This window comes from Esox lucius, chromosome 19, assembly GCF_011004845.1.
Source record: "Esox lucius isolate fEsoLuc1 chromosome 19, fEsoLuc1.pri, whole genome shotgun sequence".
Classification (NCBI taxonomy): Eukaryota; Metazoa; Chordata; class Actinopteri; order Esociformes; family Esocidae; genus Esox; species Esox lucius.
In genome coordinates this window covers 4,850,702-4,867,664 of record NC_047587.1, presented here as the reverse complement: position 1 = coordinate 4,867,664, position 16,963 = coordinate 4,850,702, and the positions used below count along the sequence as shown (strand labels likewise).

Sequence of the window (16,963 nt, the reverse complement as noted above, 5' to 3'; positions counted from 1 at the left end):
GTATGCTATTGTATGCACACACAGGTTGTATGCTATTGTGCAAAAATGCACAATAGCATACGCTCACAAACACACTATACCTGGCCATACTGCAACTGGCTGTACCTTAGAGAATACAATGTAAAAACAGTCTGGAATTGCTCTTTTGAAAAGCAGGTCCGGGCTGTGGAACGGGGGAGTGAGGTGGGAGGGTGGGGCCATGGAGAGGGGGAGTGAGGTGGGAGGGTGGGGCCATGGAGAGGGGGCTGAGGTGGGAGGTTGGGGCCATGGAGAGGGGGCTGATGTGGGAGGGTGGGGCCATGGAAAGGGGGAGTGAGGTGAGCAGATGGGGCTGTGGAGAGGAGGAGGAAAGTGGAAGGGTGGGGCCATGGAAAAGGGGAATGGAGCTGGCCAGGTGGGTCCATGGAAAGGGGGAATGAGGTGGGCATTTGGGTCCATGGAGAGGGGAAATGAGGTGGGCAGCTTGGTAATAGCCATCCTTATCTCTTATTTATGATGGCCTGTGACATTTCCTAGAGTGGGGTGGTGAGCAGGCAGGCAGCGTAGTGGGATTACTAAAGCCAGCAAACAAACAGTAACACCCTGCCAGAGCACAGCAGCCTTCACAAATACAATGAAATTAAGCAAACAACCACTTATCATTTATCAATGAACATAATGGAGGAATAAATTTGACTGTACATGGAGATGAGCGGATTCATGGTAGTCCAGCTACTAATCAATATCTCGTCAAGCTACTAATCAATATCCCTCCCTACCTAGCTCCTTCCTTTCATCAATAATGAACTCAGAGTTAGCAGACGGACAGGAAGAACATGGCGCTGTTCCTTGATCTGTACAAGTGTTCAACACGGCTCAGGCTCTACACGGTAAAGAAAAGACTTTCAGTACAATTGCATTGCTTATATTTAGAAGCAGGATTTATGAGTGTTGACACTTCAGGGGTCACTTAACCGCCATTGAGTGGCCTGATAAGAGACGAGTGCTCATTAGAGCGTGAGGTGTAACGTTTAATGGGGTAGAGCGCATCTCACTGAAGCCATGACAAAACTGTTCATGTATTGGTACAAGGAAGAAAGTAGAAGTGGCATAGGCAATTGTCCGTACACTCCTAATCATATCTGGTCTTCCCACTTGGAGAATGAAGTAGAGCCATTGTTTACTAAAACAACGGGTGGACCACCAATAATCTTGATGAAGCTCTAGAACCGTATGGTTACAGTTCAAGGAGTAATCCATCCAAAATTACACATTCATATGATATACAGTTCACTCTTAAGTAATGCAATTATTCGACAATATATCTTTGTCATTGCAAGTTAAAAAAGCGACAACAGATATTTGTTGAAGAAATCTGTTAAGACTCAAGTCGACTACAAAACCACAATGCAATGTTCTCTCTAGATGTACTGGCTGGCTACAAGTCATTCCCCGCAGGGTTTGGCTCAGTTACATTTCCATACCAGTCAAATCATGAACTGCACTGAAATCACAATTTCATATCCAATTCTCTTGCATGCTCTGAAAAGAGGATATTAACTGGAATTTAATTGACCCCATTCCTGATCGCCTGCCCCCAATGCTGGTATGGGTACTCGTCCACATGATTGCAAGCTGGACTCAAGCTGGTGGTGAAGACAGTCCTACCCAACACTGGGACAGACCAACTCATCACTGGGATGGGACTGTCCTACCCAACACTGGGACGGTTCAACCCATCACTGGGAGGGCCCAACCCATCACTGGGACGGCCCAACCCAACATTGGGACGGCCTAACCCATCACTGGGAGGGTCCAACCCATCACTGAGAGGGTCCGACCCATCACTGGGACGGCCCAACCCAACACTGGGACGGCCCAACCCACGCTGGGACGGCCCAACCCACACTGGGACGGCCCAACACTGGGACGGTCCAACCCATCACTGGGACGGCCCAACCCAACATTGGGACGGCCCAACCCATCACTGGGAGGGTCCAACCCATCACTGGGACGGCCCAACCCACACTGGGACAGCCCAACACTGGGACGGTCCAACCCATCACTGGGACGGCCCAACCCAACATTGGGACGGCCCAACCCATCACTGGGACGGCCCAACCCTACCCAACACTCGGACGGCCCAACCCACCACTGGGACGGTCCATCACTGGGACGGCCCAACCCAACACTGGGACGGTCCATCACTGGGACGGCCCAACCCAACACTGGGACGGTCCATCACTGGGACGGTTCATCACTGGGAGGGTCCAACCCATCACTGGGACGGCCCAACCCAACCCAACACTGGGAGGGTCCAACCCATCACTGGGACGGTCCATCACTGGGACGGTCCAACCCAACACTGGGACGTTTCTCCCCCCATCCAAGAAATCTGAAATGATTCCTGATGGAAGCCTATAGGTTTATCAAGCACAGTACTGTACATAGATTTTACTGCATGTAGCTGAATGCAAGAAACAGAGTGGGCTGAGGAGAGCACAAAGTTTTGAGTGCAAATAGAGAGGGATCGGGGACGTACATTCCTACATGTGTTCATCAAGAGGGGATTAAAGAGAGGAACGATTGCTATCTGAACAGCGTGATTAACCAACTGTTGCAAACGCTGAAGATGTTTTGCTTACATGGTGCCTGCCTCTAAAGTCCCATGAAGGAAGAACGCCAGAACATTATCAGAACATTATCAGTGACCGACATCTGAAACTGCTCAAGTGCACCCATGAAAATCCTACACACAGTCTGGGGCCTGGACACAACAGAAATAGGGCTCAGTGCTGACTGTTGCTGTACTGGCTTCACATTGTCATTCAGTGCCAGACTCCTGTCCTATCTCTCTCTCTCCACAAACTAATAGACCATCAGTGTGAACAGTGGTCAACCTGCACTTAGAGCTCTGCAGAATCACTGCCAAGGAGAAAGATACGACCGACATACTGATGTTGTCAACTCTAAATCTGAAAAAGGCATGGAATTGACATTGGCATAACTGGACATCCTTGTAATGGCGGTAAAAATTAAAAATAAATAAATGTTTATCTCTGTGATTAGCTGTTTGGCTCTACACAGCTTGTCAACGATGTCTGTGTGGATTTAGTGAACAGACCAGTGGGTGCCGTGGAAGGGAGAGGGCACCAGTATCTCCTCACCATGAGAGTCCCACCTCCAATGGGGCCCAACCTGTCAGACCTCCTGTGCTACAGGGATGGGAGGCAGCTATCACCTCAGCCTGTGTTTACACCCCCAACCCAGTAAGAGACACTTATTCTTTTTACTTTTTCTACTTTTGTCCGAAAACTACATAGCCAAGCTTGAGACTTACCAGCCTGCTGCATGGTGTTACATTCCAGTGCAGGTGGCCAGCCAGTTTCCCTGTGGCTCATTGCTAGATCCCTAGATCTAGTGGCCCTGCTACGCTACCAGAGCCGTCCATGGAATCTATTAAATCCGCTGCACTGATATGTTGCGAGGTTTTAATATTGATCGCTGCCGTGGACACTCACCATCTTTTGTCCGTTCTGATTGTGGTTGGTATCTGGTGTGGACGGGTTGTAGCCAGTAGGCGGAGGAGCAGTCTGACAAGCAGATATGTGGGTTAGTGTGTGGGTTAGTGCATGGATGTGTGTGTGGGTTAGTGAGTGGGTTAGTGTGTGGATGTGTGTGGGTTAGTAAGTGGGTTAGAATGTGGGTTAGTGTGTGGGTTAGTGTGTGGGCATGTGTGTGGGCATGTGTGTGGGCATGTGTGTGGTTTAATGTGTGTGGGCTAGAGTGTGGGTTAATGTGTGTGGGTTAGTGTGTGGGTTAGTGTGTGTGGGTTAGTGTGTATGGGTTAATGTGTGTGGGTTAGTGTGTGGGTTAGTGTGTGTGGGTTAGTGTGTATGGGTTAATGTGTGTGGGTTAGTGTGTGTGGGTTAGTGTGTGTGGGTATGTGTTTGGGTATGTGTGTTGGTTAGTGTGTGTGGGCTAGTGTGTGTGGGTATGTGTTTGGGTATGTGTGTTGGTTAGTGTGTGTGGGTTAATGTGTGGGTATGTGTGTGGGTTATTGTGTGTGGGTAAATGTGTGGGTATGTGTGTGGGTTAATGTGTGGGTATGTGTGTGGGTTAATGTGTGTGTATGTGTTTGGGTATGTGTGTGGGTATGTGTGTGGGTTAATGTGTGGGTTAGTGTGTGGGTTAGTGCATGGATGTGTGTGGGTTAGTGAGTGGGTTAGTGTGTGGATGTGTGTGGGTTAGTAAGTGGGTTAGAATGTGGGTTAGTGTGTGGGTTAGTGTGTGGGCATGTGTGTGGGCATGTGTGTGGTTTAATGTGTGTGGGCTAGTGTGTGGGCATGTGTGTGGGTTAATGTGTGTGGGTTAGTGTGTGGGTTAGTGTGTGTGTGTTAGTGTGTATGGGTTAATGTGTGTGGGTTAGTGTGTGTGGGTTAGTGTGTGTGGGTATGTGTTTGGGTATGTGTGTTGGTTAGTGTGTGTGGGTTAATGTGTGGGTATGTGTGTGGGTTATTGTGTGTGGGTTAATGTGTGGGTATGTGTGTGGGTTAATGTGTGGGTATGTGTGTGGGTATGTGTGTGGGTTAGTGTGTGTGGGTTAGTGTGTGTGGGTTAATGTGTGGGTATGTGTGTGGGTTAATGTGTGGGTATGTGTGTGGGTATGTGTGTGGGTTAGTGTGTGTGGGTTAATGTGTGGGTATGTGTTTGGGTATGTATGTGGGTTAGTGTGTGTGGGTTAGTGTGTGTGGGTTAATGTGTGGGTATGTGTGTGTGGGTTAATGTGTGGGTTAATGTGTGGGTATGTGTGTGGGTTCATGTGTGGGTATGTGTTTGGGTATGTGTGTGGGTTAGTGTGTGTGGGTTAGTGTGTGTGGGTTAATGTGTGGGTATGTGTGTGGGTTAATGTGTGGGTATGTGTGTGGGTTAATGTGTGGGTATGTGTGTGGGTATGTGTGTGGGTTAGTGTGTGTGGGTTAATGTGTGGGTATGTGTGTGGGTTAATGTGTGGGTATGTGTGTGGGTATGTGTGTGGGTTAGTGTGTGTGGGTTAATGTGTGGGTATGTGTGTGGGTTAATGTGTGGGTATGTGTGTGGGTATGTATGTGGGTTAGTGTGTGTGGGTTAGTGTGTGTGGGTTAATGTGTGGGTATGTGTGTGTGGGTTAGTGTGTGTGGGTTAGTGTGTGGGTTAATGTGTGGGTATGTGTGTGGGTTCATGTGTGGGTATGTGTTTGGGTATGTTTTTGGGCATGTGTGTGGGTTAGTGTGTGTGGGTTAGTGTGTGGGTATGTGTTTGGGTATGTGTGTGGGTTAGTGTGTGGGTTAGTGTGTGTGGGTATGTGTTTGGGTATGTGTTTGGGTATGTGTTTGGGTATGTGTGTGGGTTAGTGTGTGTGGGTTAATGTGTAGGTGTGTGTTTGGGTATGTGTGTGGGTTAGTGTGTGTGGGTTAGTGTGTAGGTGTGTGTTTGGGTATGTGTGTGGGTTAGTGTGTGTGGGTTAATGTGTGGGTATGTGTTTGGGTATGTGTGTGGGTTAGTGTGTGTGGGTTAATGTGTAGGTGTGTGTTTGGGTATGTGTGTGGGTTAGTGTGTGTGGGTTAATGTGTGGGTATGTGTTTGGGTATGTTTTTGGGCATGTGTGTGGGTTAGTGTGTGTGGGTTAGTGTGTGGGTATGTGTTTGTGGGTTAATGTGTGTGGGTTAATGTGTGTGGGTTAATGTGTGGGTTAATGTGTGGGTTAGTGTGTGTGGGTTAATGTGTGGGTTAATGTGTGGGTATGTGTGCATATCAGAGATATGATGAAAAACAACTAGCCCATCTCACGCCTTCATGAACATCAGCCAACATGGTAAATATCAATCCCACATTCAGTGATGATGTAGAATACAGTTGAGGCGATCATAATTCCCGTCTAATTTGCTGAGGTACCTTTCACCTAGTGGTTGTTTCTATAGATTCTCATATAAAAATAGCCTGCGTCCTGAGTATAGAATATCCTCAGCTGTCCACTTCAGCCATTTCCAAGAATAGGATGATTGCTGATAATGTACAGAATCACATGAAACATATCTCCCTACTTCAGATTTGAAATGTACCATATTTTACCATATGTAATACATCTCAGAAACTGTATAAGAATAAGAGGTATTCTTGAATCACATCATAGAGGAAGACCTGCTTTGTGGGAGCTTTGACAGACTGCCATTTCAAATATGCTAATCTGACATTTAACATAACGGAAATGCGACATTACGAACAAAATAAAGGCACCACTAAAAGGAACATTTAAATGCCACTGGAAAAACATTCTACCTGTGTATGGAAATTGATTCCTGCAGCTCAGGCTATTAGCAAGATTTAAAACTAACCTCTATATTTTATTTTGCCAGCTAAGATGTTACCAGCTGCTTTTCCTCTCTCCTCCATTTCTCTCAGCCAGTATGTTGTTGACTTTTCTGCTTGTCTTCATAATTAATTCAACAAATTGATCTTTGCACATTATGCTTTTAAGTCATCTGGCCTATTTACAGAATAAACTTTCTGAGTTGATATTATATTTGTATGAATAATTCGAGAGGCATCGTGAAGCATCCTTGGGCACTACGCTTGTGTCAGTGTATTTGCAGTCTCAACACAGCTGAATGGGTCCTGGACTGACCCCATCAATACTCTGTGTGCACAGCACTGCTGATGTGGCGTAGCAGTCCAACGCCTGCGGCTGGGACTCCCTTTTGATCAAGAAGAGAACTGAATCACTGTTTGTTCTGACGAGAACTGTTGACGCTAGACACGCAGGGGGCGCTGGGTCTCTTATCATCTTAGAAGCATGAACAACATTAACCAAAAGTTTACCTAACATCTATAAGAGGCGCATTAGAGACAGATACCATCTGAAAGAGAAGGCAGCACGGACCTAACATCTGAAAGAAAATGCTTTACAGACCTAACATCTGAAACAGAAGGCAGAACAGACCTAACATCTGAAACAGAAGGCAGAACAGACATAACGTCTGAAAGAGAAGGCAGTACAGACCTAATGTCTGAAACAGAATGCAGTACAGACCGAACGTCTGAAACAGAAGGCAGAACAGACCTAACGTGTGAAACAGAAGGCAGTTCAGACCTAACGTCTGAAACAGAAGGCAGTACAGACCCAACATCTGAAAGAGAAGGCAGTACAGACCTAACGTCTGAAAGAGAAGGCAGAACAGACCTAACGTCTGAAACAGAAGGCAGTACAGACCTAACGTCTGAAAGAGAAGGCAGTACATACCTAACGTCTGAAACAGAAGGCAGTACAGACCTAACGTCTGAAACAGAAGGCAGTACAGACCCAACATCTGAAAGAGAAGGCAGTACAGACCTAACGTCTGAAAGAGAAGGCAGAACAGACCTAACGTCTGAAAGAGAAGGCAGAACAGACCTAACGTCTGAAACAGAAGGCAGTACAGACCTAACGTCTGAAAGAGAAGGCAGTACAGACCTAACATCTGAAAGAGAAGGCAGAACAGACCTAACGTCTGAAACAGAAGGCAGTACAGACTGAACGTCTGAAACAGAAGGCAGTACAGACTGAACGTCTGAAACAGAAGGCAGTACAGACCTAATGTCTGAAAGAGAAGGCAGTACAGAACTTACGTCTGAAACAGAAGGCAGTACAGACCGTCTGAAAGACAACTTGTTTGACAATGTCTGAAAAAGAGTGCATTGATGCTCTTCCTACCAATGTATTCTTAAAATGAAATTACTTTATGTACTGTTTCTACCATGTCGTTTCTCGCTTAGTCAATATGAGGTTGGGACATTTGGGCAACCACAATCTCGGACTAAACCATGTGTCTCGTCAAACGAATGGACCACTCACTCAAATGAAATCCTGTATATCTGTAAATATACTTTGCGATTCTGATTAATCCAAAACGCTCCCAATGAACTATGTATAGTCCATTGAGGGCTTAAAGGGATAGTTCGTCCTAGATTCATATCTGGGTGAAATAACACTTACCTTGAGTTGTTGTTGAAGGCCCATGGAGTAATTTTTCACAACCATTATTCACCTCTTTACCAGCCTGGAATTAGCATTATTAGCATTGTCCTAATGAATTAATTGAAACTGTGCATCCCAAGCCTTACTGACAAAAACAAACTCACAAAACACCTCAAACTAAATCTGTCACACCAGTGTTTTTTTTTTTTTTTTACAGCATGTTGACAAAAGAGCTGGCGGAATTTGGTGACTTCTAACTGGCACTATGCAAACTCATTTCTGTATCCACCAAACACTACAATGATTTCATCAGTAGCTAGCAAATGCTAAGTGATTGTTCCGGGTTGTTAACGGCTGTTAGGTTGAAAAGGCAGATTGATACCCCTGTGAAGAAAACTGGCCTGTAAACATAGGTAATATCGGTGTCATTTTGAGGAATACAATGCAATGCAGGTTTTGTTGCTCGGGACGCACACACTCAAAGCATGAATTTGGACAACGCTAATAATGCTAACGGTACAACACTTCACATTGCACGTAAGAGTGAACATGAGGAAACTGGGACTGGGAGACCGGTCAGGATTGAAAGAAGGATGAAAAGAGCAAAATGCAGAGAGGTCCTCGAATAAAACCTGATCCAGAGTATTTTATACAGGGACAAAGATTGTTCTGTCAGCACAACACTGACATGAAACTGAATACCTTGCCATCCTGATCTATAAAGTACATGCAAATCTATTTATAGAAATGGATTTACAATTAAAATTCCCCCTTAAACTGTTTGAATAATGGATCGTTTTTTAATCCTCTGACATTTTGTCTTTGTTATCTGGACTTGTGGGGTATACGTTAAACCTGGATTTTCATGGATGCTTCAGGTGTAATTGCTCAACCGGGTTGAAGTCAGAGAGACCTGAGTGGGCACTCCAACACACACTCACACACGCACTCACCCCACGCATGCATAAACATGACCTATATACAAAAGCAGTGTGAAAACCCCTGTCTGTCTGAGTGACTAATCTATACGTCTGTCTGAGTGTACTCACTGAGTTCAGAGATGCTGCCCACGCGAGTGGCTAGTAGGCACTGCTCGATCGAACGCAGCTCTGACTGATTGTAGGCGTGGCCCTCCCCACTCTTTCCTGATCGCTGTTGGTCCCGATGCAGAGTCAGGCTCTCTGGTAGACTGAGCACACCTGGAGGGAGGGGGGAAAGACGAGCGGGGAGAAGAACAAGAAGTTGAAGAGGAGGTGAAGGGGGGAAGAGGAGGAGGTGGTGGAAGTGGAAAAGGAGGTGGAGAGAAAAGAGCAAAGTGGTTAAGAGCAGACCAATGCTTAAACACAGTAGGCAGCCTCATGGTGAACTCATACTTAATGGATGCCAGTTCAAAGGGATGTTTATAGGCTGGTTTGTATCGCACCACAATAGGTGGATGTTTTGGTTCAAGGCTGGCCATCTTTTTGGAGTAGAGACAGAGGAGTGCTTGTGAGTATTCTGTTTCTGTCTATGAATGCAACCACTTTGTGTGAACAACAATGAGTCCATGAGCTATGGTCTAATTATTGTTTACAAGTGGAGGCATTGGATAAGCAATGGGATTCTTTATCCCCTCTTTTCCAGAAATGTCTAATTTGACTGCATGTGCTTCATTGCGTTATTTTTATTTAGGGATTAAAAATGGAAAATGTTTATTTTGACAATGCATCCTGGCATCCTTGTGGTGTTCTTCCATTACTGCTTTTACTGTCCACCACATAGAGTTCACATATTGAAGGATTTATGTCTAAACATTTGCTTTTATGCTATGTCTGATCAAAAGAGCTTGGATTGGGTGTGAATTCATACCCATTTTAGGGGCATCTATTTGCAGCAATGGTTGTCAGAATTTGATAAAAAAGTCTGATGAATATAGCAGATGCATAATGGAGTTAGATACTGAACTACTCTTACATTAAAAATCCATTATATTAACTGATTATGCCACTTAAACAATTGCCAAATGGTAAATAGAAAATATATGGCAGAAACATTCCCATAAGACTTTATAATTTCAAATAAAAAGAAATTGACCAAAATTGTGACAATCAACATATAATTGGTGGGTGGTGGGTGGTGGGGGACCCGTGGTGGGGGACCCGTGGTGGGTGGTGGGGGACCCGTGGTGGGGGTGGGGTGGTGGGGGACCCGTGGTGGGTGGTGGGGGACCCGTGGTGGGGGTGGGGTGGTGGGGGACCCGTGGTGGGTGGGGGGTGGTGGGGGACCCGTGGTGGGTGGTGGGGGACCCGTGGTGGGTGCGTGGGGGACCCGTGGTGGGTGTGCGGGGGTGTTGGGGGACCCGTGGTGGGTGGGGGACGACCCGTGGTGGGTGGGGGGCCAGTGGTGGGTGGTGGGGGACCCGTGGTGGGTGGGGGACGACCCGTGGTGGGTGGTGGGGGACCCGTGGTGGGTGGGGGACGACCCGTGGTGGGTGGTGGGGGACCCGTGGTGGGTGGTGGGGGGCCCATGGTGGGTTGGGGCCTGTGTCTATCGCATCTATCATGAAATTATTTTGTATTATTATTTTACATTGTGTGATTAGGGTTTCTATTCTGTTAGCACAATGAGAATATATCGCTCACATATATCGCTATAGCGCATATATCGCTCCCTAAATTCTGTCATTACGGGGTATTATGTGTAGATTGATAGCAAAAAATGCAATAAATTATAAAACAAGACTATAAAGCAACATCATTTTGAAAAACGGTAGAGGCCTGAACACTTTCCAAACGCACTCTGTATATTTTCCAATAGAGGAGAGATAATTGCATGATTGAATTCAATGTGTGGAATTTTCATGTGAGTACTTTTACTGGATTGCGAGTTAGCTTAGATTATGGATAGTGAAAAGGCAACCAGGTGAACCGATAAACAAAAGAGCCATAAGGTCTAAGACCAAGAGGAGTTTTTGAAAAATATGTAAAATATGTCATTTTCGCCTGTTGAATAGGCACATATTTGCGGATCTCTCCCGTGGTTTCTGGTGGGGAGTTGATTTCAATGCCAGTGTATAGGCCCATCGATTAAGTACATGCATCGTAGATTAAGTACACGCATAATTTCTCTATTGGTGACATGAATAAGCTATCGAAAAATAAAGGGAAGTTTTTGGAAAAATACGTGATTCTGGCTACGAAAACAACTTTGCGCGTCTGTCCAGGGAGTTCTGGTGGGTTAAATTGGTTAGTTCAAACGAAATATCAATATTTCATTTGATAAATATCACGTTTATTGTCAATACCAGTGTATCACAACCCCCCTAGTTTACATGATCATCCAAATGAACATTTTAAATCCCAAGCGTCATTGCGGGGAACACTTACTTTTGTTTTTCTATTTCTTGTCGTACATTCAATCCTCACATAAACCAATTGTCAAACTGTGTATATGCCATGTATTATTTCTTAAAATACTTGCATCCTTTTGAGACATAATTTCTCACTTTTCCCCCAATAATATTTCTAGAAGAAAAGATTGCTTGATTGTATGAACATTATCAGGTCATTTTTTGAATCAGTGAAGTGGCAACATACCTGACAAATATATTATTCATTATCAAATACACCCAACTGGTTCCAACCATTTTCAGAGAGGTGTGGCTTGATCCTTACTACATAATGATAATGGTTTTCACCTTTTGTTATTTCGATTATGTAAACATAATGTACATGCTGCATATAAACTGTACAAACATAAATTATATACAGTGACAACAGAGTGTTGTCCACACCCTGTTAAAACCTATTTCACAAATTGTGTGCCAATGCCTTAGCATTTCATTCATTTAGTAAATAAGGAGTTGTATTTACTGCCCCTTAAAAATACCCCCTTAAAGGTGTATTATTATGTGTAGAAAATCCCAATTTAAATGCATGAAACAGACATTGACATTACACGTGAAAATGTTCAAGGCGACTGTAACAGCCATCTCCCTTGGCCCTGAGATACCTTAGATTATCACATGATTGCACATATATTTTATCTGCAAATATTTCAACCATCAGGTTGCTATGTTAAATTACGTTAAAAAAAATACTACAGCTGTTTATCTGTTAGGGCAGGTGCCTATATTTCTGTGCTGTAACTACCCCTCTTCGTTTCAGCTCAGCTGGAGTGTTTATACCAAAACTAATATTATGGAGGCAGTTTCATCATGGCTGTCACCATAAAGCAGATTAGTCATTCGCTCATGCTCTGGGGATGACGAGGCCGATTGCCTTCTCTCCCATTACAGACTTTCACATTTTCTATTCTTCCACAGCGGAGGAAGCACTTCTCCTGCTTCTCGACCCCCACTCACGACTCACGCCTGCGCGGTGTCAAATTAAGAAATGGCTCCAACCGGTGGCTCTGTGCTCCCCAGGCCGAGGGGAAAGTAGCTTGGTTTGAACACTTCCTACTTTTCGATATGCAGCTAATTCAATTGACCGCCTGCCCCTGCAGTATGCACTCTACATCAGTGTCTGAGGAATGAACTGGCCTAAAGGGATGACTCCCCCCCCCCTCCCACATCCATTAGACATGACTGGACTCATCCGTTATACACAGGAATCAACCACGATCACGGTACCGAGACTCAGCCACTCTTTTGCTGTTTCACCTCGGGGTGACGTCGGTCAGAACATTGAAATTAATGAAACCCAGTCACCGTGGAGACGGGGGCGGGGGGAGGTGGGTGCCGTGGGTGACTGTTTGCTGACGCAAGGAGAACAGGTGTTGTGTGGTACAAAGCCACAGGGCACCGCTCGGCATCCATGACTTCTCCCATTGTACACCTCAGTCAGGTACACTGAGAGGGGACACATACACATTCCCCTCCAACAAAGGACACGTGACCCAGCCATCTGCTACAGTGTAAAAGGGTCAGATGACTTCACAGTACCGACCAACAGACCCTTACTGTTTGTGAAAAGCATGACAATACACTGTCGGTTCAGCCCAAACAGATCTAGGACCAGGCCCGCTCGGAGCAGACCAATGGCACGGTAACAACACACGCTGTGCTCGTCATGGATTCCTCTGAAACACCTTGTTCATTAGGCCTATCGTTTCGGCTCGTAACGTGGCCCCTTTGACTTGCAGTGTGCGCAACGCCCCAAAACATCCAGCTTAAAGCACTTAAAACAGCAGGGAGCTGTCCTGGCATCTCTCGTCCACCACGACTTTCACGCCATCAAATTACAAGGATTACCTGGCCGCACAGGGATCCCAAGGAGGGCTGTTACCCTCCCAAATGTTCCTCAACCTTTGATGTGCAGCACTTTAGCAGAACACCAATCACGTGTGGGGAAAGTTACTACAGCCGTACCTTTCTCTAACTCTCTAATATAAATTCTGAAAGCTAAAAAAGGCACAACACCAGGACATCCATTTCCCGTAAGTTAGTTGAAGCCTTTTGCCAGGTGCCAGAGAGGCCCGCAACATGCCGGCCCTGATCTGAACATCCGCTTGGCCCCGGGGTGCCAGGCTTGTGAGAGACAGGAAACTGGAGGACAGATAGGAAAGGGCCAGACAGTGAGGAGCGAGACAAGACTCCTTCCTGTTCCCTCTCGACATCCTCGGTCTATCTCTCCACCCTTTGGCCGTCCTTCAGTCAGACCAACCCCCGTTCTGCAGGAGATGGAGAGGCTTTAGAAGATCACTGAAAAGTCCGGATTACCAAGGACAGCCGGAGAGTTATTGACCTGGAACTCGGCCAATAGTAACGATCCACATCAAGGTCTTGGAGCAGAAACTGGGTTATCTCGCTGTCATTTTGCCGTTGTTCCAAACCTTTATTCATTGATTTACGTGGGAGAATGTGCTTGACAAAAACCTTGTGAATGTGCACTTTAGCTTTTGGCTGTAACTACCCAGTGGTTGGCCTTATTTTATGACGCCGGCTGCAGAATCAGACCGTGATGGCACAGGACCCGCTGACTGTAAAGATGCTCACAGGCCTGGCCAAGGTGACTCACTGTGCTCCAATGCAAGGCCGTGAAGTTATTGCCCTCAGGGAAGAACTGCTGGAGTTCTTAAAAACATGCCAGCCACAACCACAGTACGGTACCCCCGTCCCTCTATCTTAGAGGAATCTGTTTGCTATGACAGACGTCTCTAAAACATTCGACTGCCTCTGTGGGATCCAGGGGTTACAGGATATTACCTGATAGCCGTTGTGTGTTATTGTTTCGACATTGATTTTTAATACATGTCAGACTCTGAATCTATTCACCTTTAGAAACCTGCACCAAATGACTGCGAGTGCCATTCAAATCTTCCACTTCGGAGAAACTCACTCATGATGTTTGAAGCATGAGAGAGAAAGAGAGAGATGCTTCGGGCAGGCCACTCTTCACTGAAGGATGACTAAATGGATGTACAGAGGAGGAGCCCTCATTCAAATGTCTTTCCATAATGAATACCTTAATACTCAATAACATGCCTGGTGGAGAGTGAACAGTCTCACACAGCCTAATAGAAAAGATATGGGAGGTTAAAACCAACGGTTTGGAACACTGCCTCAGTTTAACTGCCACTTAGAGTATTCAGAGTAACACTGCAAAATGAATAATAAGAAAGAAAAAAAGTATGATTCTGCCGATATTTACAGACACGCGCTTATCCAATCAATGTTGAGAAATCATTCTGATCTACTACAAGCCTAAAACAGAGGAAATAACAGCCCGGCTAAACAGTTACGAAGGGAACATGGAACAAAGCTCAAGGTGTGCCCTAGGAGTCTGCAGTCTGGCTTTCCCCTTTATTTAAAGAGGTAACATCACATGCCAGAACGGTCCTAGCTGAATTGCCTATCTTTGCCACCCTTGTCGCTATCGTATAAGGGCAGGCTCTGTCTCTCTGACTTTCCCAGGCTTGACTGTAGGAGTTCTGACCCAGATGTAGCTTCACCCTACACTTAAATCTATTTTAGAAGGACACAAAGCGTGGTCCCATGGAACTAGCTTCCCCGGGTTTCTAATAGAGCAAGAAGTACACTAAAACATAGGATTCTGTCTGCGCAGGCACTATGCCCACTGTGAATAAATACATGTGGTTGTGGAGATTTTTTTTTAAATTAAGAAAAGAGACCAGAGGGAAGAAGGGAAAAGGGCAGAGACACATTAATGTATACGTACTTAAAAACAAGAGAATTGTGAGATGAAAACAGACTAGAGAGACGAAAGAGAGAGACCGAAAAAGAAAGACAACAACTAGAACGTGAGACAGTGAAAGACAAAGAGAAACAGAGAGACAGACAGAAGGGAAACTGACACAGATGGGTCGTCTGTTATCATGGAGCAGGTGTGTCTGTGAGTGGTTAACCCTGATCCTGAACAGGTCTATGGAGGGAGGGAGCTGCCTGTCCAGATGGAGGCCATATGTATTCACAGAGAGGAATCACACATGACAGAGCTAGCCTGGGAAGCATGGAGGTAGGAAGAGAGAGAGACCTTTCTCGTTTTCCACTTGCTTTGGCAAAGTAAACATGTTTCCCATGTCCATAAAGCCCTTCAAAATTACATGAAATTGAACCAAGAGAAGGATTGGCCCGAGAGAAGGATCAACCGAGAGGGGGATCGACAGAGAGGAGGATCAACCGAGAGGGGGATCGACAGAGAGGAGGATCGACAGAGAGGGGGATCGACAGAGAGAGGGATCGACAGAGAGGAGGATCGACAGAGAGAAGGATCGACAGAGAGAAGGATCGACAGAGAGAGGGATCGACAGAGAGAGGGATCGACAGAGAGGAGGATCGACAGAGAGAAGGATCGACAGAGAGAAGGATCGACAGAGAGATGGATCGACAGAGAGAAGGATCGACAGAGAGAAGGATCGACAGAGAGAAGGATCGACAGAGAGAGGGATCGACAGAGAGAGGGATCGACAGAGAGAAGGATCGACAGAGAGAGGGATCGACAGAGAGAGGGATCGACAGAGAGAAGGATCGACAGAGAGAGGGATCGACAGAGAGGGTTCAAGCCTGGGACACACAGACACAGGAAATCAATACCAAACATGCAGTAATTATATTAAAGCGGTGTTCATTTACACATTTAAGTTTATAGGGCAGTTCTCAGAAATTAATTTTAGTATTAGTTGAGTGGATGGAAGAGGAGCAAGGACAAGGACTAGAAGTACTGGAGTATGGTCCTGGTCTGGGATGCCCAGCAACCACAGACATGTCTAAGACAGCCAGCAACCACAAGTCTTCAATGGGTTACTAGTGTGGCAGCCGCAGGGATGTGTTGGGAGTTGGATGCCACAACCACCCTGACAGATCTCCTAGGCCTTGGGAGAAGATGTGCACATGTACATGTCTGCTTGGGTTAGGAGCAGACGAGGGTCCTGGGAGAGAGCATGTAAACATGCTAGCCTACACACATATACTGTCAACACACAAGCACGTACACATACACATGAACACGCACAGACATACACACAGAAAAATAAATGTTACATAGTGGTGTCTGTATGTCCCAGTGATGTCGGAGATACATAGTGGTTGTCTACATGTCCCAGTGATATAGGAGTTACACAGTGGTATCTATATGTCCCAGTGATATAGGAGTTACATAATCGTGTCAACATGTCCCAGTGATATTGGAGTTACACAGTGGTATCTATATGTCCCAGTGATATAGGAGTTACATAATCGTGTCAACATGTCCCAGTGATATTGGAGTTACATAGTGGTGTCAACATGTCCCAGTGATATAGGAGTTACATAGTGGTGTCTATATGTCCCAGTGATATTGGAGTTACATAGTGGTGTCAACATGTCCCAGTGATATAGCAGTTACATAGTGGTGTCAACATGTCCCAGTGATATAGGAGTTACATAGTGGTGTCTATATGTCCCAGTGATATTGGAGTTACATAGTGGTGTCAACATGTCCCAGTGATATAGGAGTTACATATTGGTGTCTATGTGTCCCAGTGATATAGGAGTTACATATTGGTGTCAAC

General features: G+C 45.7%; 1 protein-coding gene across 2 annotated transcripts in view; it reads right to left on the bottom strand.

Moving 5' to 3' along the window:
* btbd11b (BTB (POZ) domain containing 11b) overlaps positions 1-16,963 on the bottom strand; it is an 81,051-nt gene that overhangs the window by 23,444 nt on the left and 40,644 nt on the right. For both annotated transcript variants that reach the window (XM_010883370.3, XM_010883371.3), the window contains exon 2: positions 9,022-9,171. In XM_010883370.3, coding sequence (XP_010881672.1) covers positions 9,022-9,171 — 150 coding nt within the window. The remainder of the gene's footprint in view (positions 1-9,021; positions 9,172-16,963) is intronic.